General features: G+C 46.7%; 1 protein-coding gene across 1 annotated transcript in view; it reads right to left on the bottom strand.

Moving 5' to 3' along the window:
• The window catches only part of ESRRB (estrogen related receptor beta), a 91115-nt gene that overhangs the window by 10946 nt on the left and 54864 nt on the right, over positions 1-25305 (bottom strand). The window contains exons 3-6 of the mRNA XM_074910003.1: positions 24088-24204; positions 8425-8535; positions 7615-7776; positions 1389-1658 (exon numbers count right to left, since the gene is read on the bottom strand). Of these exons, the coding sequence (XP_074766104.1) occupies positions 1389-1658; positions 7615-7776; positions 8425-8535; positions 24088-24204 (660 nt within the window). The remainder of the gene's footprint in view (positions 1-1388; positions 1659-7614; positions 7777-8424; positions 8536-24087; positions 24205-25305) is intronic.

Genomic DNA, 25305 nt, shown 5'->3' with positions numbered 1-25305 from the left:
AGAAGGAGTTTTCTAGTGGAAATCCACAGGGATCAGTAAAAAAACAGATGCTACTCAACATTTTTATCAATCAGCTCTAAGTAATTTCTTTTTTTCTTTTAAATTGCTGCTGCTAAGAAGTATGGATGGCAAAGAGGAACACAATGGGTGTGTGGATGGTCACCACAAATGGTGAGGATACGGCAGCCTCACAGTATTCTGGACCACTTGCTTACACCTGAAGTAATATATCTATAGCCAAGGAATGCAACTATGGAACAGGAATTTTGTGTTGAACTGCTAGGTGTAGAAAGACCTGGGCTCATAGGGCACAGCTCAACAAGGACCGGTATCTGAAGGCTGAACTCAGGCAAACTGACATGAAAGATATGGTGCCTTTTTTTAAACTGAGACAACGATTATTAGAGTCAGCTACCACAGAAGATGTAGCTTCCCCCTCTTTTAATCCCTTCAGCTTCATATGGCTTGTATTTCTGGAAGGTGACTTTAGCCAAACATAGATATTGGACTCATTGTTGGACTGCAAGGGTGAATTCTGACCTGCGCTATGCAGTTCAGCAAGATCTGAAGTGAGACAATGAGACTCAAGGGATGTAGAGGGAGCCCTCGTCACACAGTAGGCTTTAGCAGTTTCCCTTTTGGAAGGGACTCCTGAGCAAATACGTGTCCGGCTTTTATGCAATATCAGTGCAGCACACAGCACCTATTGTGTCTCCCACAGCCTGCTGGATTGAGGGCTGCAGCCCTCCCCAGACTGAGATGGAAGGCACTGGGCTACAGGCCCTGGCATCTCTCATCCTCTTCACTCCTCTTCACAAGAAGAAACAGAACAGGCAACATCAGGCGTTTGCCAGCTTATTTTACCTTCTGCCATCCATACCCACGCTGTCTCCCAGTTAAAGGGGGATTCAGTGTCTGTGGCCACTGAACATCTCCAGGAGAGGACCAGGTAACCCCAACCCCACAGCTTCTTGTGGGACTTGAAACTGGGACCAGGGTTTCGCTGTAACTGACCAACACTATTCAAGTGGATGCAGGTGTGGCCCACATCCCACATTCCGAACTCATGGCACTGGAATCAGCTTGCTAGTGGCAAAGGGCTCCACAGCCTTTCTTTTAACGCCAGAAACCAGCAGCCAGCCCACCCCTGCCTGTTTCTACTCCCTAATATGGGACCAGAGCACAGTTGGGGCTCTAGCAGCAGAAAGTCGCATTTCTCCCTGCTCTCCAGATTCAGTCTTGCTCTGTGGACAGAGAGGAGTTTTGAGGACACTGCATGGCACAAGGCAGAACACAGTCTCAGGCAGTGGGCTCAGTTTCCTCCTAGGCCAGATAACAGCATGGGTCTTGACTCCCTGATCACAAGGCTGGCTGGGCCAGGGCTGTACCTGAGTTGGCGAGGGCCAGAGCTTTGAGCGTGACAAACTCCTCCTTTTCCACCTTGAGCTTCTTGTAGCGGCGCACCAGTTGTAAGATGGCCAGGTAGAGCTCCAGCAGCCCCGTCAGACGAGAGTGCTCTTCATCCATGATGTAGTCCTCAGCATAGACAAGCTTGTCCTCATATGGCAGGGAGCGGTACACAATGCCCAGGATGAGGATTTCCATCCAGGCACTCTGCAGGAGGCTCATCTGGTCCCCAAGGGAGAGGTTGGAGAATCCTGACAAGGCAAATGACAACCAGGGTCAAATGAGTGTGCAGCAAAGCCTCTAGGAGCCTAGAGTGCTTAGTTTTCCTGGGATTCACCCCAAGCACTCTCCCCCATTGGCTTGCTTTCAAAAAAAAAAACCCCAAAAAGCTTACTAAAATAACCCTGTCTCTGTAGCAACCAGCACATGTGGTCCTTAGCCTTTTCTTTACCCCCATGCCGACCCACAGCCTCAAACAGGAGTTCTTATGCTCTGACTGCATTTATGGCAACCCAAGGCTAATGATAACCTCTTTTCAGTGATATCTGCTTTTTCTATAGCAGCAACTGTTCTGTACCACACTGCCCTGCTCACTGGTCCTCTGCAGTTTTGTACTGCAGCTATTTAGTCTGCTCCAGCTGACCAAAGAGCAGAGAAGAGCTCCAGATAGCAGAAAAGAGGGCTTCTGATAGGACAGGAAGGAATGACATAGGCCTGAATTACAAGCATGCCACAGTCTCTCATTTTGGCCTACATGAGAACAGGTCGTGCCACAATAAAGCACCAAAATGTATTCAAAAGTAAAATTCATTTGTGAACAGAATCCTCTTCTATTCCTCATCACTTCCTGAGCTCCATACCATCAGATTTCTGCACCTCACAGCCAACAACCCTACCCAGTGTCAAAACCACCTTTATGGTGCCATACGAGTACCTACATCACAGCAACAGAACCAGCACCCAGCCGTGAACCGAGTCATTCCCTTCAAATACAAAGAGCAACCACCATCTGGAGATAGACAACCCCAGAGCCCACCTGAGAAAGTGGAAAGGCTGAAACACAGAGGCACTGTCTGCCTTCAGGAAAAAACCAGAAAGTGCATGGTAAGGAAAGCTGTCTGTCCTCTGTACCAGGTACCCTTGAAGGGCAGACCATGAAAGATCCTGAGAGATAGGCACTGTGCAACAGCCATTACAGACAGGGATGCCCAGCACAATGCATTGGTCCCATCTAGGCAGCTCCTGCCCACCACTGACAGACAGGGACTATGCTTTTTAGCAGTTCCTTGTGTCTGGAGGTTCCCAGGGCTGTGAGAGAATGGGACACTCAGGCACCCCTCAGCTGGGGGTCGATAATGCTCCACCAACCTCCCCTGCCAGTTTTCTCCCCAGACACTTATTAAACCTCAGGGCTCACCAAGAGACCTGTGAGCTCATTAGCCTTTGTGCAGAAGCCTCCCAGCCCTACTGACTATGTGCTAGGCTCAGCAGGAGTCCTTTATTCCACGGCCCTCCCTGCTCACAGTTCTTGGCCCCACATTGGGCCTAGGTGGCCAGCCACCATGATGATCATTTGATTTCTCTTGTTATCAAGTTAACAATTAACAAAAGAGCTGATGATTGCTATATTGACTGACTGTGGGTTCTCTTTTTCTATCATCTGCACTATCTCAGCTGGGGAAGGGAAGGCAGAAGGGTAGGTTAGTGGTATTTATTTATCACTACGCCATGTTTTGTGTTTGTGTTGCCAGGGGAAGCAAAGGGTGATAATGGCCTGGCAGCCCTTGGACATCCAATTTCCCTTATCAGGCCACTGAATAGAAAAGAGGCCCCAGGCCACATTAATTAACAGATACCAATCAGCTGTCACGTGTTGTGTGTGCAAGGTCTGAGGGGAGCAGTGGGTGGGAGGGAAGAATCAATAAACCATTGGGGAGGAGTGCCAGAGGGAACAGCTAAAGAGGAGTCCAGGCTACTGGGGAGAAGAGCTGCAAATCCAGCTCTGTGACTGTGAGATTGATTCCTGTACAGCACAGCCAGTGTTCTACGTAGCCCTGCACCTGATGAATCCCACCCCTTGCTCAGGCTGTGACTACTTCAGTGGTGCCTTGTCCTTTGCCTCACCCCTCTGCCCCTTACCTCCTGCAGCCAGTGCTGTGCTGCTCCTGAATGCAGCCCTCATGACTGAGTCTAAGTGCAGGATGATGCAGCTCAGAGGCTTGGGATCCTGTCTCCCCAGGTCTGCCTGCTGCACAGGGAACTGATGAGACTAGCCCTGAGACAGGGTTAATGGTGCTGAGCACAGCCACTGTCACAGTCTCTAGCATCTGAAATCTCTCCTTCGGTCACCCCTCTCCAAGCTCTGGCCATTGAGAACAGCCCAGCATTTAGGCTGCTGCCTTAAGTCCAGTTTCTGGGTCAGGCATGTGGCCTTTTTTCATCTTCATTCCCCATCTGGATTACAAAAGGGGTTATGCCATCACTTCACTGCAGTCTGCCAAGGAAATGTTTAAGAATGAGAAACAGTAATCTAGTAGAGTGAGAGGATCCAGGACAGACGTGGCTCACAGACAGTAAAATAGAGAAACTGACTTAACCCTAGCAGTAGCCTGGACATCCAGCACCTCTGTTAATCGCTCTTTCCCAAAGACAGTTATGGCAGGTGGGAACTGCACAGGAGAGACCATGCTTTACCCTGTGCCAGGGAGAACAGAAGAGTCAGCTACAACTGCCCTAGCCACCTGGGAAAGCCCCTTGCCAGAAGCACTCCCAGGTAGCAAATGACTCCAGCTCTGGCAGGCAGGTGTGTGTGGGAGGGGGTGCTGCAGTGCTGAGACTTGAAATGTCTGACAGGATCAGGACCCTTTTCCTCCAACATTTACACATGTAGAATGCAAGGACAGGAGGACTGTGCCTGTATCACTGCAGTCTGCACAGACAAGGGAAAAGCATACAACCTGGGGTCTCCCATGCTATATAAAAGTTGAGATCAGGAAAGGTAAATTCTAATTTCACCTGGCCAAAATCACAGACTTGCTATTATAGTCTTATAACACTGGAGAACCTCTAGTTGTGAAATTCAACTGCCTCGCCATCTGACAGCTCCCAGGAATTGCTAGAATTCAGCCCTTATGCATTCCTGAGCTGTCTGATGGCACAGCATCCAGAAAGCACCCCTAGTGATCTGTTTCTTGCTGCTTTGCTCAGGTCTGATCCTGAAAGGTGCAGAATACTCCACTACCATCCCTAGGCTCCCAAAAGTGGAGCCTCTGTCTCTAGCACATTTCCCTCCTTCCTAGGTGCAGGTTGAGAAAAGCCGCTTTATTTGCAATAGCTGATATGACATTCAGGGTGGGGGGTTTTTTGTGATTTTTTTTTTTTTTTTCAGTGGTTTGGCAGTGGGAGCTCCCAGAATTTAAAAAAAAAAAAAAAAAAAAGTGACATAATTTGTGGCAAGTGAAGTTCATAATCTGTTAATTTATTATCATTTCTGTCATCCTGGAGGGCCATTAGCAGAGGTAATAAAGGGAGATGTAATTATAGGATCTGAGGCCACTCCAGACACAGCTGCTGTCACTCTACTTGCCATATTTCATTCTGTGCTAGTACTATCGTCTTCCTAGTGAGAAAGGCACAACAGCTACCCTGGGAGAGCCTTCGTCGTCACCCCTCGAGAGAAGTCTTGTCTTCCTGCATCAAGGCATGCAGAAAAGGTAGATGTTGTTCAAAAACAATTAGCACAGGGGGGAGGGTGAGTGCTGGGGAGGGGGTCTCATACAGAAGGGGACAACTCCACATTGGCTAAGCATGGCTTTTCAGCTAATGGCTAATAAGGCTATTGAGCTAATAACATTTGTTAAACACCATTAAATCATGCTTTCTTGTTATCATAGGAGAGTGTCTTTAAGCTTAACTGATTTTATTTGCTAACACTGCGGGGTAGAAGTTTGTGCTGACACCTAGGATCCTGAAGGGTTGGTATGACTTTAATGTCACACTGTTCTTTACTAATTCCAGTGAGAATACAAGGCAGGAGTATGTGACTTTTGTTCGTTTCTCCATCCCTTGGAGAAACGAACAAAATTTTGAGCAAAACAGTAAGCAACATCCTGTTTTGTTCAAAACCCTTGGAAGGCAGAAATGAAGGGCATGGATAATCTAGACATCTGACAGCCTCCTGGCCCTGCCCTGCTCTGCCCCCTTGCTGCCTAACTCAGTATGTTTCATACTTGTTTCAGAACTATAGGGTATTTTGTTCGATTTTTATGAACGGTCTTTTATCATGTTTGTTTTTCTGTACTGCTCCCTTGTGTAACAATCCATGAGCTATCTCCTATGCACTGGTATAATACTGCTGCTGGTCTGAACTGTGCCAGAATTATGGCTGTTACTGTGTTACAGGGCCTTTGATAGGGAAGGAAAATACACAGAGAAAATTGAGATGATGGCATATATGTCCTGCCTTTCAGAAAGGAGAGGAAGAGCCCCTTTCACAGTACAGGAATAATCTCTATTATACTCCTGTTCTGGGATAGTATCACCATGGCAGGCTGGAAAACTCTGTAGGAACTGAGCTGAGCATCCCATGCTCATCCCACAGCCTCAAGCTAGGGAACTACAGCAGGGCACCCTGTGTGAACAGAAATAGCCAAGGTTAGAAGAACATACAACAGCACCTCACTGGACAGCCATAGCAGCTAATTGCATTGCATTAAAACCATTCCTGTTAACACCCCAAGTACTGGGTTAGTAGAGCAATCCAGGCTGAGTTCTCTAATCGCCACTGTAACCCCACTTGTGATGAATCAGCCCCAGATGGATTCCAGCACTAGTGATGAGTGTAATCCCTGCAGATACTGCAGATCTTGTGTAAGAAGGGCACCACTGAGATAAACCTCTACTCAGAAACTGTCCTGAAGAAGTTTCTCCAGCCTTCATAGTCCCACCACTAACAGTCCATATTCCATATAGCCCAGGAAATCACTAACCCTTGAGTAACAGGAGAAATACTCCCTCTGAAAAAAAAGAGAAGCATCCACCAAGAAGCAGCTACCAAGCAGCCAAAAGAGGAGCTACAAAGAGAAACAAAATACATGGGAGAACTAAACTGTCTGATCACTGATCCCTCATGCTAAGATGCCTCACAAAACAAGGAAGAATTTAAAGCTAAGAAGCAAAGCAAGAGAACACAGACCCATGCAGTGGAAGATGGACACAACGTTCAATACAGGTTAAATCCTATGATCCTGTGGCTGAGCATCAGATATTCTCCTGACACAAGGAAGGGGGACAGAAGTCAAGAGTTAGCTGCAGTGAGCTGTTCACAGCTGCAGTGAGTTGTTCACAGTGAGTGTCTGAAACGGTCTTTGTAAACCCCAAGGACATCCCCTAGGTTCCCTTGCCAACTTTCTCCACACCCAAACCCAACCTATGTTCTTTTGGCAGTGAGGGTAGGGGAAGTAGAGCAAGGGGGGATTTTCCCTTCCCAGTCTAAATCTTTGTCCCCAGAAGCCATGTCTGCTCCTTCAGCCTGGGTCCATCCCACCTGTAGGTGTGAGATATTTGCTGTGTCACTCAGTGATTACAGGCAGTCATTGGATATAGTCAGTGAAACTTCTGAGGCCAGTCACATTGTCAATAAGTTGTCCTCATTATTTGTCAGCATAGAAGCCTAGAGATTCACTGACAGTAGTATGTCCTCCATCTTAATGGGACTTATTCTGTGATGTATCCAGTATGACAAAAGCTTTCTGGGCAAGAATGCCCATTACAGACAGGGTAGGTACCAGTCACTGCCATAACATTTATTCATCTATAAGCACAACAGATCGAGATCATGTTGACGCAGTGCAAAATCACTGAAGTCCATCGTACCATCTCAAGGGCTGTTTCCCAAACACTTTCACTGTACCACTGTATTGGGTCTGGCCACTCAATGCCAGCTACAACCGAGAACTTTATCATATAATCTCAAAGCCTTCTGCATAAACCCAGGGCACACACACATACAATCATCAATTTATGCACCTACACCATAGGCTGTATTGGAGTTTGTTACCAACGAGAGCCCACCACAAGCAGTTTGACAGTGATTTCCGCCCACCACTATATGTAAAAATCCTGGTTGAAGACAAAATTGATAAGCACAGTGATAAATAATAGCTCCCTTTGCTGTTTATGCTTACAGCCTTGTAATTCTCCATTTACCTGGGATGTGCTTCGCCCAGCCAATGATCACCACCAGTTCCCTGTCTGCCAGGTCACAGAGGGTTGTCAGGGCTTTGATGTCACTCTCCGGCATGGTTGGATCAGGCATGGCATAAATCTTCTCTGGCTCAGCCACCAGCAAATGGGAGACGATCTTAGTCACTGCACATTTCAAAGGAGAAGTTGTTGTATCTTTCGTGACATAAGGTGTCATAACAGTCCTTTCTAGAAGGACCTTCCTGGAGAAGACATGACTATAAAGCCCACAGGACTTCAGAAATGGTTTTGGTCAGAACAGGACAAGACTACACTGCGGCTATGCAAGCAGTAGTGATCTGCCTATGCCAAACCAACTCTGTACAGGGATGAAAAAGCAGGAAGCTACTCTAAGGTTGTGAGCCATTGTCTCAGGTAGGTCCAGCAAGGGGAGGAGGAGGCACAAATAATCAGTTGGTGGCATATGGAAAAGTTTAGAGAAGTATGGGTAGTACAGAAGAGATAAATCAGCATGGTACCAGTTTTGTTAGCATAGCTGGGATACAGGAAAAGATCAGAATATCACTAAATGGACTTACATAATCTTCTAGGAAAGGTCTGGTATTTAACCCTAGGTACAATAAGTACAGAACCTGGGCTGTACCTCAGGTGTACCTAATCTACCTCTGCACTATGATCATAAGAAAAAAGTCTTAATTCTGGTTACTAGTATGAAAATCAGGAGTGACAACTGCTCCATTGTACGTTTTGGGGGACCAATAAAAACAAATTTAGTGGTTGCTCAGAGGACCACAATTCAAGACCAATACATACGTGGCTTTTTAGCTGGGGGAGGGATCTGTAAGCTCAGATAAGTGCTACTCTCAGAATCCAGTCTCCTCTTGTATTTCTGACGGCCTCCACGGACTCGATCCAGACGAACACCTGCAGGTAAAACAAGATAAATCCTCATGATTCCTTAGTGCCACAGGGACCCTTGACATGCAGATGCTAAAATCTGCTAAGACGTTCTCCACACTCCAGGGAGCTTCACTCTCCCAAACACCTGAGATCTCAGCTGAACCCAGAAATCCCAATAATACCAGCTAGACTGCCTCCAGTTCTAACCATGCTGCTGAGAGCTTTACTTTTATTCAAAACATTAATGAAGACAGAAATTAACCCATTCAAACTCTTGAATCACCATCAATCTGATGGGCAAATGAAAAGCTTCAGACCTCAATGACCTCTAGATGATCTTGCTTTTAAAAAGAAAGACTTTAAATGTCAATCAAACCTTCAGTTATAAAAATAAGCTTTTAGATTGTTCTTACAAATGAGAAGTTAAATGTTCTGTGACCTTTCACTGTTTGTATTTGATAAAAGTGACCTACAGCAAATAGATTATGAACTATGAATTCAACAAAGATGTTTCAGCCTTGATCAAGTAAGGCAACTGTAATAAAAGTAGAACCCAAATAAATAGAAACAACCTCTACTACAATAAAGCAATGATGAGGCTGAAGTAGGGAGACACTGAAGAATTTCTTGCAGCTCTTTCAAAATACAGTGAATCAAACTGCAAATATTACACTGAAAACAGTTCCCAGTGACTGGGAAGCACCAGTGACTGTCACCATGCAAAAAACCATAGCAGCATCAATAGAAAAGGAACAGCAGCTGAACTGCTATATTAGTACAAAATACAGTGTTAAAACCCAATTGTGAAAAAAAACATAGATATTTGTCCAATTATCAGTTATTTCTGGCCAGCCATATGGTCTCTGGTAGTCAGTTCTTGTGAAACTGGGTTAACTCAGTCTTGCTGGGAGAAATAGCTACTGCAATTAAAAAAAAAATCAAGGTAAATGTAGGAGTATTCAAATACAATAAAGTTTGAATTTATGCTATACAAGTACTTCCTTAGAAACACACATGAGTTTATCCAGTCTGATCACAGGAACCAATTATGTGATACACTTACTAATCACACTGAGCCATTAATATTTTGCAATCAATTCATTACATAAACACAAACAACTAAAAGCAAACACTCTAAATCCATTTTGAAGTGATGCTTTTTGAACAACTTGTACACCTGAAAAACATGCAGTCTGCTGACAAATATTCTACCCTAGAAAGAGGCACATGTGCATCACACTGTGCATTTCAATGCCACATTTGCTTATTATGTCATGGAAAAGAGAAAACTTTTACTGCAATGCTCACACAAGCCCCACTTGCATCAAATGAAACTGTCACTTGCCACAACATCTAGATCCTGATACTCTTCACTGCTGGAGCACCCAAACGAGCTTGACTGACAGACAGTACCAACAGCCCTCCAACAGCAAGAACAATCAGCAGCAACCAGGCCAACAGCGCTTGGTTACACAGTCTGACAGCAAGACCTCTGGCAGCAGCAACACCAACATGGAGGCCTCAGTGGCATTACCTGTAAGCCATGGTGTGTGGGGACAGAGGCTTATAGGCATGATGTTATTAATGCTGTATAGCTGCTTGCTTTTAAGAGTCCTGCTGCTCCCACTGAGCAGGAGAAGCAGGAATGAGCAGGCCTGGAGCTCTCCACAGTGAAGGAACTGCTGCTGCAAGTTGGGAGGATGGCAGACATTGAAGACAGAGAGAAAGACATGAAGCCAAATAGGTGAACTCCGATCACAGTGATTACTTTCCTTCCCCTGCCGCATTTTCTGTTTCTGACTCTGTGTGGAGAATTCACTGATATCCCTAAGCATAAGTACCATCTTTCTCCTCCACTACATGGTAGTGTTTCTGAAAATGTTGCCCATTGTTTTGTTTACTTCTATTCCCAGCAGTAGGTAGCCTGTGGGCAAGCCTCCTTCCTGGGAGTCTTTTCATTTCATAAAGGACAGTTAGGGAACCCCAAACCTGAGATTATCTTGGGAGATCCCTGAGGAACAGCACTAATAAAGTCCTGGATGCAGCAGGAAACCTCCATTTCTGTCCATGATTTCTTTTCCTCTATAAATGTGTCCTCGTTTCCTAAGAAAGATGTCTATTCCATGCTCTGCTGAATGAATGACATCTACCTATATGCCAGGAGAGGAGGGGGAGACACAAATTTCAGGAACTACCAGTAAACCAAGTAACCAGGTGTGAAAATTAAAAGGGTCAGGAATACACTGTTCAAATATTATGGAGGAATGCAGAACAGGCTGCAGGACTTCAGGCCTGAATCACAGCTCCCCAGGACCCTCACAGAAGAAGGGTCATAGAGAAGTCCATTCCCTCATGCCAGTGGGCAGGATGTCATTGGTGCAGAGAAACACCATTCTCAGCCCAAGACAAAGCAACACACAGCCCTCCAGGATGCTTTCACCATGCAGTCTGATAAGCAGCAGGGCAGGGGGACTGGGAGGGGTAGGGAGGAAATGGGGGAAGGAGCTCATTTCCTTCTCCCAAGGAGAAGCATGCCATCCTCCAGAGCTTGGCAGAAGGATGGCTGCACAGGTTGAAGCAGTATTAGGGACCCTCAATCAGATTATAAGGACACAAAGGACTTAAGTGCATTAAAAAAAGATAAGAGAGACACAGAGAGATTTATCCTCCATCCCTCCTTCCCTCACTGAGCAGATAGAGGTCTGTTTGCCCAAGGACTTTGGCTTGTTAATTTTGAGCAAGTGTTTGTCCTCCTCCTGTTCCCCATCCTGTTAGACACTCCTTGAGGCAAATGTTTGCAATCAGCATTTGCAGAGCCCCTATTCTACCCTGTCGTCATCGCTCCAGCCGCAGAGCCGGAGAATAGGCTGACCCCTACGTAGTTCATCCCAGCGCCAGTTGCTGAGTGCAGCAACCTGCAGGTGCTACAGCAAACAAAAGCATTTCAACCTGAGTCCCTGACTGTGACACTCACAGACATAAGCATCATGGCAAAATCCCTTCCCCAAAGATCTGTCAGCCTAATAGGTCATATCTAGATGGAAAGAAAGAGCACTGCCAAAAATCATGACCTGGTACTGAGCTGTAGTATTCAGGTGGCTTGTTAATGCCTGCTGTTCTACTTTGATTTCCTCAGCAGGCTGGTTAAAACGCCGCTCTGAGAGGGACACTAAAGGACATTCAAATGGAGTAGGGAGGTGCGCTGGGTGAGCTCAGGGAAGCAGCATGAAGGCAAGCACTGAGCAGAAAAGAAATGGAGGGGGATATAAACTGAGATATGAATGGAAGTGAGAGACTGTAAGGAGAAGGGAGATGAGGGGGGGGGGGAGAGAGACAGGGAGAGGGGAAGCGGGAGAGAGGGAGAGGGCTGGCGCGAGGCTGAGTGGTACATTCACTGTAATCCCAAGGGAGATTTCACACCAAACATGCAGCCACCTGAGCTTTAACTGCAAGGTGCAGCAGCCACTTACAAGATGTAGCTGGTCCATACTGAAGACTCTTACACAGCATTCGGTGTCACAGCCTGACAAGAAGACAGTAGCAAGAGAAAGCAGTTGTCTTCCAGCTCCTGCACAAACCCATTTCTCACATGGATCACAACTGGGCAGTTCCCAGAAGAGAAGGCACTCATCCTACAAAACTGTCACCACCACAGGCACTCCTGGACCCCTCTTCTTGAGAGTATCAGCAAGGAAGCTCTGCTAGAGCAGTAAAGAAGGGTGGGCTTACATACACCATGTGAGATGCAATAGTATAGGGCAAAGTTTGGGAAGTACCAACCCTTGATAACTTACCTTACTGGCAGCTGATTCTTTACAAATGAAGGCTATCTGTGCTGGAAACATCCCCTCTCCTCCCATTCCCCTGTGTTTCAAGGAAGTGCTGTTGTTTACTGAATCTTGTCACCTTTTGAGGGACCCTATGTAAGAGTCCTGGTACCCCGTCTGACCTAGGTGTGGAGCTGACCCCGGTGTCCACCATAGGGATTGAGTCCCAGCTCACTGGCAGCAGGCTCTCAGCTCCCCAGTGTGTCTGAGCCTCCGCTGACCTAGCAGGGAGGAGGGCAGAGCCAGAACTTATGCAGGACTTTTCGGCTCAGCATCCTGCCTGGGGTAGGGATGTCAGTTTTCGAACTGTCCTGTGGGTGCCACTCGTGTTCCAAGCGTTCTTTCAGAGAGGTCTGTGCCAGCACCAAGCCTCTGCAGTGGGAGACCTGATCTGCTGATCTGTTCAAGCTCCCTGCATTTTTCTGACATGCCCCTCGGAGAGACGTCTGCCTGACAACTTTGGGATCAGATGTCCCCTTGCTGACTTGATAACATCAGGCTTTGGGGTTTTTTTCTTAATGGAAGTAAAATAATTCCAGCTTTTTTTAAAAGCTGGACCCAGGCCGAGTCTGTCGGAAGTAAAAATAGCCGAGTATGCAGAGGCGACAGCACACAGAGTCAGGTTTAGTTTCTCTTTTATTTTCTGGGGACTAAAAATACTCTTAAAAGCTCTGTGAAGCTAAGCCCTGGCCAGTGGGAAATGCAGTCTAGGCCCAATATCAGCTGTCGTGTCAAATTACTAGCCTCACCTCAGTTTCCATCAAGTCCCATCACATGCTCATGAACTGATAGGAACAGAAAGATCTATCTTGCCAAAAGAGCTAACGGAGGAGCCAAGCTACAGGGTTTGCACAGTGCAATATGTGTCTAGACCAAGAAGGACACAACCAAAGGGAACACAGGGCAAGTTCTGGCCAGAAAGCAGTGCCCACAGGGCCGATTTTGCTGAGCTTCCCCAACACATCAGCCAGGTCATGTGCCCACTGCCCACCTAATCCTTGAGCTTCAGTTTTTGCATCAATGCAGCCTGCTTGCTTTCCCAGAGTCTGAGCTGGGGTGGTGCTCTGTAGTTAACAGAGATGCCGCCATCCCCAGGAACTGAAGTCTAAAGTACATGGATTGGCACTGCCCAGGGTAGCTGGAAGGCATAGGCTAAGAACAGAGAAGAAAGGAAGGGAGAAGGGTTGTGCCCAAGGTGTCTCCTACAGAATTTCCATCTCCCTTTTTGCTCTGAACTTCAGGAGTGACAACAGGATGTGGTGATGGGATGAGTGAGCCAGGAGGAGGCCTATCAAGGAAACAGAGAGCAGCAATGACCGTAAAAGTTAAGCTTGCCAAGATGGGGAAAGAAATAGACTATAGGGAAAGGCATCTCTGTCCAATGAGAGTGGGGAGGCTGCAACCTGACTAGGCTCTCTTTTGCTACTCTGAGATTCCAGCATGGGAAGGGGAAAAGACACCTTATACTATTAGGCTCTTACTGCTGCAAGAAGAGGCCAGCTCCTGGAAAATCTGGTAGATGACTGGTACAATTTCCCAACTCATTTGAAACACAGGAAAGCAACTTGAGGATTGTAGGTCAGCATGGCCAGAAAACCTCAGCAACTAACTGGTGCAGGTCAGCAAGTCTGGGAACAATACTTGCAATGGGAGGGTGGGGAACTAGCCTGGGAAGGGGGACAGTGGAGTTAAAAAATCCATCTCCTGTGTTACAAGGGCCTACAGAGATACTAGACCAGTTCAAGCAGGATGTTCCAGCCTGGTCCCCCTTTGATGTTTTCAGGGATATGTTAGGTAGGAAAGCTCCTTCGCTGTCTGTCTGGCTAAAGAGTCTCTGGTTTCAGAGGGACAAGTTAGCTCTGTCATGCCTGATGATACCTGGTACCACATGCTGTCACATGCCTTGGAGCAGTGATACAAGGTGTCCTTGCTCCTTACACACAGAAATACAAGCAGCATCTCCCAGATGGTTGGTCCAAAGCATACAGGCTCTGGCGTAACCCACACAGCTTGCAAACCAATCCTTCTCTGCCAGTGCCAGCTGCATGGCTGCCAGCTCTGCAGAGGTGTCTGCAGTGTTAGCCATTGTTGTTTCTCAAAGGTACAGCTTCCTTCCCGTGCTGAGCCCCTCTCACCTCAACTCTCAATCATCCTGGAAATCCAAGAACTAACAAGGGCTTCAAGGGTAGATGGGAATAAAGAATACCTCAGGAGCTTGCTCAGCTCCCAGTAATAATCCCTACACCCATAAACTCACCCTGTGTTCATGGTCCATGCAAATGTCCTCTTTTGATTGCTTCCCTTTCCAAGCCTCTAAACAGTCTGAAGCAGGGTAGCAGCTCTATTGGCTGTCACCCACAGCAGCAAAGCCTGCACAGCAGCAGGCTGAAGGGCACTGCAGGAAAGGAACAGATGCAGGCACCTGCTTGCCAGGAAAAGACCAAAGATGCCTTTCACAAAAGGACCTAAAATGACAAAGCCCCAGCCCTACTGACCTCCCAAAAGGTAGGCCTCAGAACCAAATCCCCAAAGGGGAATTTGCTGTCCAGAGGAACTTGTGGCCCTGGGCATGATTTAACTCACCTTACTTTAGACTTTGATAGCTCCCTTCTGTGCATCTAGGCTTCCTTGTCAGGCAACAGAGAGACGCAGGCACCTCCACATTCATCTCACTGGCCACACACCTACCCTGAGGAAGAGTGATGACAGATACTTCTCTCCATTGACTACTAAGGGAACTCCTGCAGGGTCAAATCAATGCTTTCTCTAGCCCAGTTTTCTGTCTCCACCTATATAGGTAAAGCATCTGAGCCTTTCGGAACAGGTAGAGGGGAAGAAGCATGGATCAAGAACCAAATTTTTAGATATGTGACACAATGGAGAGGCCCCCCACCATTGCAGAGAGAGAGGCCTGTTTGTGACAGAGATCCACAGGGGTAAGGGAGTTAGACCCACCAACGCAGCATGCTGCTGCTTTGGCCAGCCTCTTAGAGCAATGCTGTTTGGGTCTTGCAGCCTTGAAGTCTCTTCTGAAGTCCTCACTTCAGCAGTGGCTTTTCCAACACTAATCTCCACTTACTATTTCTTAAATTAGAACAGCTGTGCAAGGAAATTCTGAGTAAAGACCCTCTCAGGATACCCTGCAGCCAAAGGGCTGGCACAAAGGTGAGTAGAGGAAGGGACTGAGAATCTCAGAAGAGCTGAATCGCTGATGAACATAGGTCATCAGAGGCTGCGCAAATGTTGTTACACATGCCTTAAGGTATTGTAGAACAGTAGGCCGTACATTCAGTCCCATCCCATTCTTGCTCAACTCAAGAGGATCTTACCTACTGTGGTGTCAGAACTGCCAAAAATAGCTTGTAGCGCAATAGTTGGAATCTAAACACCTCTGCATGGAAGCACAATTTCTGGTGATAGAATGCACAAAGTGTTTTTTCATAAACTGGTGTAGAGGTGACGCCTCTCTAAACACACACAGATGTACATTGATGGAGCCTGGGCTTCATGTTTCATAGAATGGAGATTTAGTTAGGTATGGCAAGAGTCTAGGCAGATTAACAATTTAGAATGAATGGGAAGAACCAAACTAAACATTCATAATCCACTGGATATAGCAGAAGGTGTGGGGAAGGTTCTGGCTGCACCAGTCTTAGGGCCAGAAAACAGATACCAAGTGCCACCAGCCCAATGTGCACTTCACGGACAGCTCATCCTCTGGAATTCTCCTCTTTGGAGAATTACCACCACCTTGCCAAAGGCAGCACATGCTCTGTGTCATGTCATCATCCAGCACAGCTCCAGACATGTCATAAATGCTCAATTCATGCCTTTTGAAAATAGTTGGGTGTGGAGGATATAGACATCAAGATACCACTCAGTGCACCTGGAGATCCTGTTCAAAGGAGAGGGAGTTGCCTGTCTGTTTTTAAACACAGAGGTATTTCAGAGAAAGAAAAATCATTTTTCATTCTCTTTTTTCACTTGGATGCCTCCAATAGTGATATTTCTGGCACCGGCTGGAGGCAGAATACTCTATAAATACAAAGCCATTAAATAGCATGCAGCAGCAACCTGATCGGGACTGCCTTTTAATTTCCTGACATGAGCTGGCCACTAACCCAATTACCCAGAATCCCCGGAGGAGCCCTCATCCTTCCCAGGAAGCACAAAGCAAGAACCTGAGCATATTGCACGGATGTCAGCTGAGCTTTCACTGAAATCAAATATCTTTTTGAGAACACATGGTCTGGAAGCAAGGATGGGGGCAGGAGGGAGAGGGGAGAGGTTGCTGGAAACGCTTTGCTCCACTGAGAGATTCTTTCACTTGAAACCAGAAATGAAACACCCTCCATTTGGTTATGTTGCTAAAAAGAAGCTCTGCTGTTGATTCAGTTATCTGAATTTTAGTGAAGGATGAAGGCAAAGTTACTAAGTGGAAGTAGTTTGAGATTGCCAGTGCTTGGAATCACTTGTTTAGATACTAGAAGACTGCACCCAATTTATAACATCCCAGACCCAGGCCTGTCCAGGGTGACAGATTTGTTTCCTTGGGAAACATTTACATCAGCCACTGGCTGCAGCCGGTAAGGGAAACAGCAGAGTTAGGAGTAAACACTAGGAAAGTTCCACTGGCTACAGGGTTTCCTAATCAGCCAGGACCTCGAACAGGAAGAGCATGGATTTAAGACAGTCACTTCTGAAACCTGGAGATTACAGGCTCGTCACCTCTGTAAGTGGGGACCACCTCCAACATTCACAGAGATTCAGGCACTTAGGCAGCACAAGGGTTACCAGGCTGTTGCAGGTTCCTGGGAGGCAGGTTATTCCCAAAGGACAGGAGGGAAAGGGGAATAATTAAGAAGAAGATGAGTGAAATTAACTTTGTGGCTCTCCTCTGTTCACTTCTCATTCATATTTCACTACTTGGCCCTGCAGTGTCAGTATCCATACATTCCAGCAATTGCTACATCAGAAATTAGATTAGACAGACAGGAGCTTGGGGGATTTGTAACAAAGAATTTGGGTGTCCTGTTGAATGGTCTCTAGCATTTCTTATGGAAATGCATTAGAAGCAAAGGAATGAAGCCTGGGAAAGGAAAAGTTGTACCTGGGATTACTACACCACAGCAGATACACTTCTAAGAAGAAACAGAGTCATGTAAATAAAATACATCATATGCCTTTCCTGGATAATTGACTAAGCTCTCTCTTGCTTCTAAAGAGCCTCCCTTTTCTGCATCCAGATCAAGACTACCTTCCTCTACATCCCTTCCTTGCATTTGTAGACTTCACCCTCATCACACAAGAAAAAGCTGCTGGACGGCTCCTGAGATCCAAGAGGCTAGGCCAGAGGACAGCTTGCCTTCAAAGACATTCAGAGTGGGGCAGAGCACCTCGTACAGGGCAGGTTTCCTACCCTGGGAATTCTTACTCCTGCTTTTATAACAGGAAATGCATGTAAATCTGGGGGACTCCAGAAATGCCTTCTACTTTCTGAAATAAGGTACCTGGTCTACCACAGGACATATGACCAGGGCCCCTTCAGTCTTTGCCCTCTTTCTTGGAAGCCAACCAGCGCAAGAAACTGAGCAGAAGCCATTCACACATCTCAGAAAGTTACTCTTAGACCTCAGTCATAAGCAGGACTCTGAAGAGACAAGTCTCAGCATTGTCGGGGAGCAGAAGACAACTGATCTTCAGGAACATAAGTCCTACTAAGAAGGAAAACAAGACTCAAAGGATGGTGGAATAATGGATAATATCTCAATGCCTGGATGAGATTTTTTTAGGCAGTTATTTTCTTTGCTACTTGGTTTGTCACTGTCTGATGTGGCACATGATCGCACACTCACACACTTCATGAAAGTGTTAATGACCCAGCTTTACTTTCTTTTCAGAACTGTTTATGGTCCATCTGGGTCTCTGCAAATATGCCAGCACAGAACAGGGAACAACACAGCTTTAGAAACAATACAAGCGGGAATCCATTGAAGAAAAAATTCTGCAGGGCTTCCACAACAGTAAAGGACCAAATGCCCAGCCACCAGCCAGTCTGCTTCATTTGGTATGGTGTGGTTTGGTATGTCCAGTATTGCCTCTCCTCTCCTTGTCTGTCTGTCATTTCCACCCAAAGATGAGAGGAGTTCTGTAATGAGATGCCTTGATGTCCCATCACACCTCACCTGTTATCCCCATCCCTCTTCCCATGATCTCAGAACATTTCCCTTTCATTAACTGACTGTACTGGGTTTACATGGCAAAGTTTTGGTAGTGGGGGCTGCAGGGATGGCTGCTGTGAGAAGACACCAGAAGCTGTGTCAGACAGAACCAGCTCCAGATGGCTCCAAAATGGACCCGCCACTGGCCAAAGATGAGCCCATCAGCAATGCTACTGGTGCCTCTGTGATAACATATTCAAGAAAGGGTAAAAAACACTGTGCAGCAGCTGTGAGAGAGGAGTGAGAAAATTCAGGAGAAACAGCCCTGCGGATACTGACCCTGAGGTCAGAGAAGAAGGAGGGGAGGAGGTGCTCCAGGCACCATAGCAGAAATTCCCCTGCTGCCTGAGGAGAAGACCATGGTGAAGCAAGTTGTTCCCCTGCAGCCCACAGAGGACCACAGTAGTGCAGATGTCCACCTGCAGTCCATGGAGGACCACAGTAGTGCAGATATCCACACTGGAGCAGACAGGCATGCCCTGAAGGAAGCTGTAGCTGGTGGAGATTCCAGGCTGAAGCAAGCTTGTGGTAGGACCTGCAGCCTGGGGAGACTAGCCCATGCAGGAGCAGGTTTTCCGGCAGGAATTGTGGCCTGTGGGAGACCCACACTGGAACAGTTTGTTCCTGAAGGACTGTAGCCCGTAGAAAGTACCATCTGGAGCAGTTCTTGAAGAACTGCAGTCTATGGGAAGGACTCACACTGGACAAGATCATGAAGGACAGTATCCTTTATGAGGGAGGGACTCCAAGCTGGAGCAGGGCAACAGCGTGGGGAAGAAAGAGCAGCAGAGACAAAGTTTCATGAACTGACCACAAATCGCCAGTCCCTATCCACCTGCACTCCTTGAGGCGGAAGGAGGCAGACCTCATGAGGGAGCTGAACCTGGGAAGAAGTAGAAGTGGGAGAAAGGTGTCTTTAGTTTTGTTTTTCTTTCTCAATATCCTACTCCCTATTAACTGCCAATAAATTAAATTAATTTTCCCCAAGTCTGGTTTTGCCCATGACAGTAACTGATGAGTGATCTCCCTGTCGTTAACTCGAACCATGAGCTTTTTCAGCATATTTTCTCCCCCTGTCCTGCTGAGGAGAGGGAGTGAGAGAGCAACTTGGTTGGCACCTGGTGGCCATCCAATGTCAAGCCACTACACTGACACACAGAGGACTGACATCTGTCCTTGTCACAGTGCCATTTCTGCAAGGTGACACACGAGATTGTGACTTCAGAGAGGCAGTAGAGGCATGGAGGGCAATGCTGTGAGTCACGTTTAACCAGCTAATGTCCAAAATCAAACCTCTGAGCCCACTTACACAAGCCATGCGTCATCTGAAATTACATCTACCTCCTGAAGACAAACAAACTGCTGTAGAACACCATGGGTGGCTAGAGTATGAATGGCAAGGGTATAGTTTCCCCAAAACTGACACAGTATATTGAGGTTTTAAAAGAGATCTGCCAAACTGCTGAAATTTCTCTATCCATCATTCTAGAGAGCCAGAGAAATCTAGATGTACTTTGTAGAGTCCAGAGTTACACAACTACACTTTGGTCATTGTGGGCACAAGACAGACAGTGCTGGGAGCAAAGAGAGGCAATAGGGTGGCCAAAGACAAGGATGCCTAGCTCTGAACAATGCCTCTCTGCAAGTTGCAGGGCACTCTTTCCTTCACTGGCCATACCCATTGGCCAGGCATGTGTGTAGATATCATCTCCATCTGGGGTCAACAGTATCACGGGTTGCTCAAGGTTTCCCTGATTTTTGCAGAGCAGGGGGACATGCACAGCTACTGGATGAAGCTGTGAAATATGCCCCATCTCCAACATCTGCAAGCTGGTGCTTCAGCAAGGCCAAGTGCAGAAGAGCACAGGTTTTCTGAGGATGGTGCCTCTCCACAGGGGCACTGGGAGTGGTGTCTGCTGGAATCCTGGACTCCAGATTCAGCAGCTTCCTATCTGAGCCTGCTAGTGAGGGGCTAATTAATGCTCTCTGGGGGCACACTCCAGATGGAAGGGGAAAGTGAGAGACAGGCAGCCAGACAGGCCAATGCTTCAGACATCTGAGCCAGTTGGGCTCTGTGGGCAGAGCTTTCCGCCTGCCGCTTTCTCCGGCAAGTCTCGCCTGCTCTGCAGCGTCACACCAGGAGAACCTGAGACAGCAAAGCTCTGGTGTCCGTGCAGTTCCCTTGTTGCAATACATTGATCAAAGCTCTCTTAAAGAAAGTGGCCTGGATATCTGAGACACCTATTGATTGCTCCATTGGCTCTCTTCCTGCCCTGATCCTCATTCACTCGGCATTGCCTGAATAACCTGCACTTTGTGTTAGGGACAGTCTCCCCAGATCTTAAAGGGCTACATTCACAGCTGTTCACCTAGCTGCAGCCCATGGAGGGAGGAGAGAAGATGCCTGGTGACCCACATATGCATTCCCCAAGGGGAGGGCCTAAGTCTCTTCTGCAGCATCAAGCTGAGCATTTCAAGTGTAAGGCAGAACCTTGAAGACATGGTTACCTGGTTTTGCCATCTTTGAGTACTGGTGCCTTTAGCCTGAAGAACAGGCTCATGCCACGTGCCCCGTAGACAGAAGGTGGTATGTACATCATGTATGGCATCAATAACTAGGAAAATCTTTCCTCCCTTAATAAGAAGAAATCATGAAGCCCTTAATTAGGTATTAATGGAATATCATACACTTCTTCTTCAGAGGAAGGACAGGTTTTTTTACCCAGGAATGTCCCCACTAAGTTACCAGCCCAGTGTCAAGGACACCAAGGAGAAACCTGTCAAGAGAAGAACTGTTTTTTATATCTCACCTTTAACCACAAGACTGTTTTTCTCCAAACTCCTGGTAATCAAGCACGAGAAAGAACCTGGCTTATCAACCTTCTTCCATGGATGAACCCAAGGAAGAAGAGAGAATTACACCAAGGAAGGGGAACTATTTGAAGTGGAAAAAAAATCATAGTTCAAGTATCAAGATATGTCTTGTCCTAATGAGTACTTGGAGACTACAGAATAGGCTCTCTAGGGAAACCAAGACAACAGGGTTTTTTAAAATCAGTTAAACTACTAGAAATGTACAGCTGGGAACATGCTTCTGCCCTGGCAGAGAAAAAGGATGGGTAAGCTAATAGGATGACAGATCAGAGATGGAAAAGACCAATGAACCTTTCCTAATCTAAGATCCCTTGTCAATTCTGCATTTTTGAGCAAGTCAAACAATTATGGATTTGTTCTTTCCAGAAACTCCTGGCTCTGTGGAGACTGAAGACTGTAAAACCATTTTTCTCCCTTTTTGGATTTTGCTTTTAAAGATGTGTATTGATTGAGTTCTGTATACTAATACTTTGTACTTACACCAGGTTTCACATAAAGTTAACTAATCGCTCCTCACAATCCTTCTGCAAAGCAAAGCAGTATGACCCTTATTTCTCAGTTCAGGAAACTGAGCAAAATAAAAAAAAAAAAAAAAAATAATGCCTGCACTACATCACTTCACCACTCTGTGTTAGGACACAGGAGTCCTGTTTGCAGATTGCTAGTGCAGTCTCCTCTGCTCTCTTGATATTGTCCTGTGTTCTTGCATCCCATTACTATCAATAAATCTTTATACTGCATATTCCACAGCTCTAAATATTATGGGCAGGATCACAGATATACTAACATCAATAGCAAACCACGTTTCCCCAGTGACTTTAATGATGCTGAATCAATCCCTATAAGAATAACTAAATACACTTCAGCACAAAAGCAGCCTTAGAGTCAAATTTCGGTTTGCCATGAGTAGTATCCCATGGGGTTTGGGAGTTCAGGCACAGCATAGTATGAGTGAAGCTACATTGGTTTCCAGCCTAACTCTGGTCTGGAAAGAGTTAACTGGTTTCACACAACTTGGAGGCTAAACCACAAAACCCTTCATAGGACCCTGCTATAGACTGTGTCGCACTCCCAGAATTGGAAGCAGAGGACGCCCTGGCCACACGGTCAGACATGCCAGCGCTGGTTCCTGTGACTCTGTTCCCGCTGCTGCCAGCTCCGGGAGGGTCAACTGCTTGGATGCAGGGCAGCACAGACCCAGGAAGCCAGAAAGCCTGGACCCGTACGCTGCTGCTCTGCAGAGTGACTGGAATCACATCAGGCTTTTAACATTGTTTTATGGGATTCATATGAGCAGGCTAGAGTCCATCACCAATCTGCACTCCCACTAAAGCCAGTGTCACTAGTGTGGACTGGCATGTGGATAAGGGGATATATTCCCTCCCTGAACTACCACATGCAGAGAATCAGGTTTCCAGTGGTACCTCTCTAACTCCAAAAGTAGATGCCTACCTTGCAGCAGTGGATCAAGATCCTCTGAGTCTACCACATCTACACCTAGGTTAGGAAGCGCCAGACTACACAAGTCTGCATCTCCTCCCCTTGGTAACTGGTGTGCTCTAGCAGGAAAATATTCAACCACAGAAACTACACATCCATAAAAGAACAGAACAGAGTTCAACATCTAACCTACATTCTTAATGACACTGGCTGCCATCAACTTGCCTCTTAAGAAATGAGAGAGCCCTAGTGCAAAGCAATACACGCTCAAGTGACATTGTACAATTCATCACCGGCTGCTATGATGGTATGACCTGGAAGCAAGCTGCATGCTGGCATCTTGGCTCCAGCATACAGGACTTGTGCAGACCACAGGCAGCTGTTGTTCCTTGTGGTTAAACTGAGGGGACCATGCTCTCAGGTACAGCAATGCAGAGGGTTACACACATTGCTTCTCCTTCCTTCCCCCTCCTCGCCTCACTGCCTCTCCCACAGGGACCCAAGGGAAACAAAGCTTTAAAGTCAATCCATAAGAATGTGTTTAACTGTCACTGAATCCCCTGTGGTTCACCTTGAATGGACAAGGATTGGGGAGGGGGTGGGGGGAGAAAAAGCAGCACAAGAGAGAAGCTGAACACTGCTCAGAGAGCACGGAACAGATCAATAGGCTGTGCACAACGCAGACTGAGCATGCAGGGCAGGGAATCCACACCTCCCAGACAAACCTGTGCTACCCAACATCTTTAGAAAGTCTCCTGACTGGGCATATAGGCAAACTTTCATTGCACACTGTGTCCCAGCTGTGCATTAACTCCATTCTTCCCTGATGAAGCCCAGCCAATCCAGTCATGATCACTCAAGAGCCTCTTCTCCCCAACACTGCAAAATGACCTGGGGGTCAAGAACAGCAACACCCTCCAGCCCAGTGTTCCTCTGGAAAAGGAAACAGTCTGGCACAGCCAGTTTCCAGGTATTTGACAAATCTGCAAGTGCTAAGAGTCATATCCTACCATGAGGGTGCTTACTAGAACCACTCTCCTCTCTGGGCTGCCCTCTTGGTTGCTGCCCATCTTGACTCTTTTGCAAAGCCTGTAAAAAATACCTTCAGAAAGCCAGAGAGGGCAAGCACATAGTCAGCCTATGAGATCCTGCAAGACCTGGAGTCCCAGGTGCTGTTGGGACAGAGAACAATTCTCAGTCTGACTCTGTCTTACCTTCTTTTAGCATCCCCACTTTGAGGCATTTCATGAAGCGACAGGCCTGACAGGACTTGCGCCTCCGTTTCGTGATCTCACATTCATTGGTGGCCGGGCAGCTGTATTCAATATTCCCTGCAATCAAACACAGAGATGGTCACCCAGGACCCACGTTCTCCCCACTGACCCAGGGACAGGCTGCAGTGCCCAGATATTCCCACCACCATCACCTTGTATATGCAGTATGTTTGCCCACTCATCTGCACACACACATACTCTGAGACCCCAGCCAGCTGATCACGGCTCTTTGAAAGGCCAGCACTACTTACTAGAACACGTTTCAGAAAAAAAACCAATACTGCTCTAAGTATTGGGAGAAACCTGTCCATTCAAAGGGCTGCCTGCAATGCTGGGCTTTCAGACACAGTGCGTCCTCCATGAACGTCATCATCCCTTGTACCACATCCCTTATAATCTGGCCTGTTCCCTTAAGTCCAGGGCTGAGAGTGGGAGCAATTCAGACATTAGCAGCATTCCCTTTGCTGCCAGTCTTGTTCCATGTCTGTGGGATGGATGTCACCTGTCTTTTCTTGCCTTGCTTGGGGGACCAGGGAGCTCAGAGATGGTATTTCCTCCTTTGCTTCCTCCTGCCAGTTGGCATACTACAGGTAGCAGGGAAGGAGTAGGTCTGAATTGGGAAAGATGGATAAAATGTCCTGTAAAACGAACACACAGGCTCTCTATGCAAATCTTTCCAGTTTTACTTTATTAGTCCTTGTGCACCTGCCTCTCATTCCAGAGCATCAGCATTTCTTTCCTCATTCTTTTGCATTTATGATCACCTCACAACACTCACAAGACTGACTCTGAGACAAAACAGGAAAAGAAGCATTCCAAATTTATTTCTGGTCACAGTGTATTTTATCATAAGCCAAGAATGTAAATGAAACATGGATGAGAGGGTCTGATATGAGGATGTAAGTGGAATTATGCTGATCACTGTATAATACAACAATTATTTAGTACTAGAAGACAACAAACAGAAACAGCTGTCTCCATCCTGCCATTCACTTTGCATGTGATGTTTCTGAAGAGGGCTATTCAATGTTTGCGTGGAACAGGACTGGAAATCCAACCTTGACAGTGACAATACATTTAAGGCAGTCTAGCTACTGGGTAAATTGGGAAGCTCCAGAAAGGATTTCTAAGTTCTACAGTCAGTTCAGAAGAATGGAG

This window comes from Athene noctua, chromosome 6, assembly GCF_965140245.1.
Source record: "Athene noctua chromosome 6, bAthNoc1.hap1.1, whole genome shotgun sequence".
NCBI classification, from domain to species: domain Eukaryota; kingdom Metazoa; phylum Chordata; class Aves; order Strigiformes; family Strigidae; genus Athene; species Athene noctua.
The sequence above is the reverse complement of the archived record's forward strand: the minus strand, read 5'-3'. Positions and strand labels throughout refer to the sequence as shown.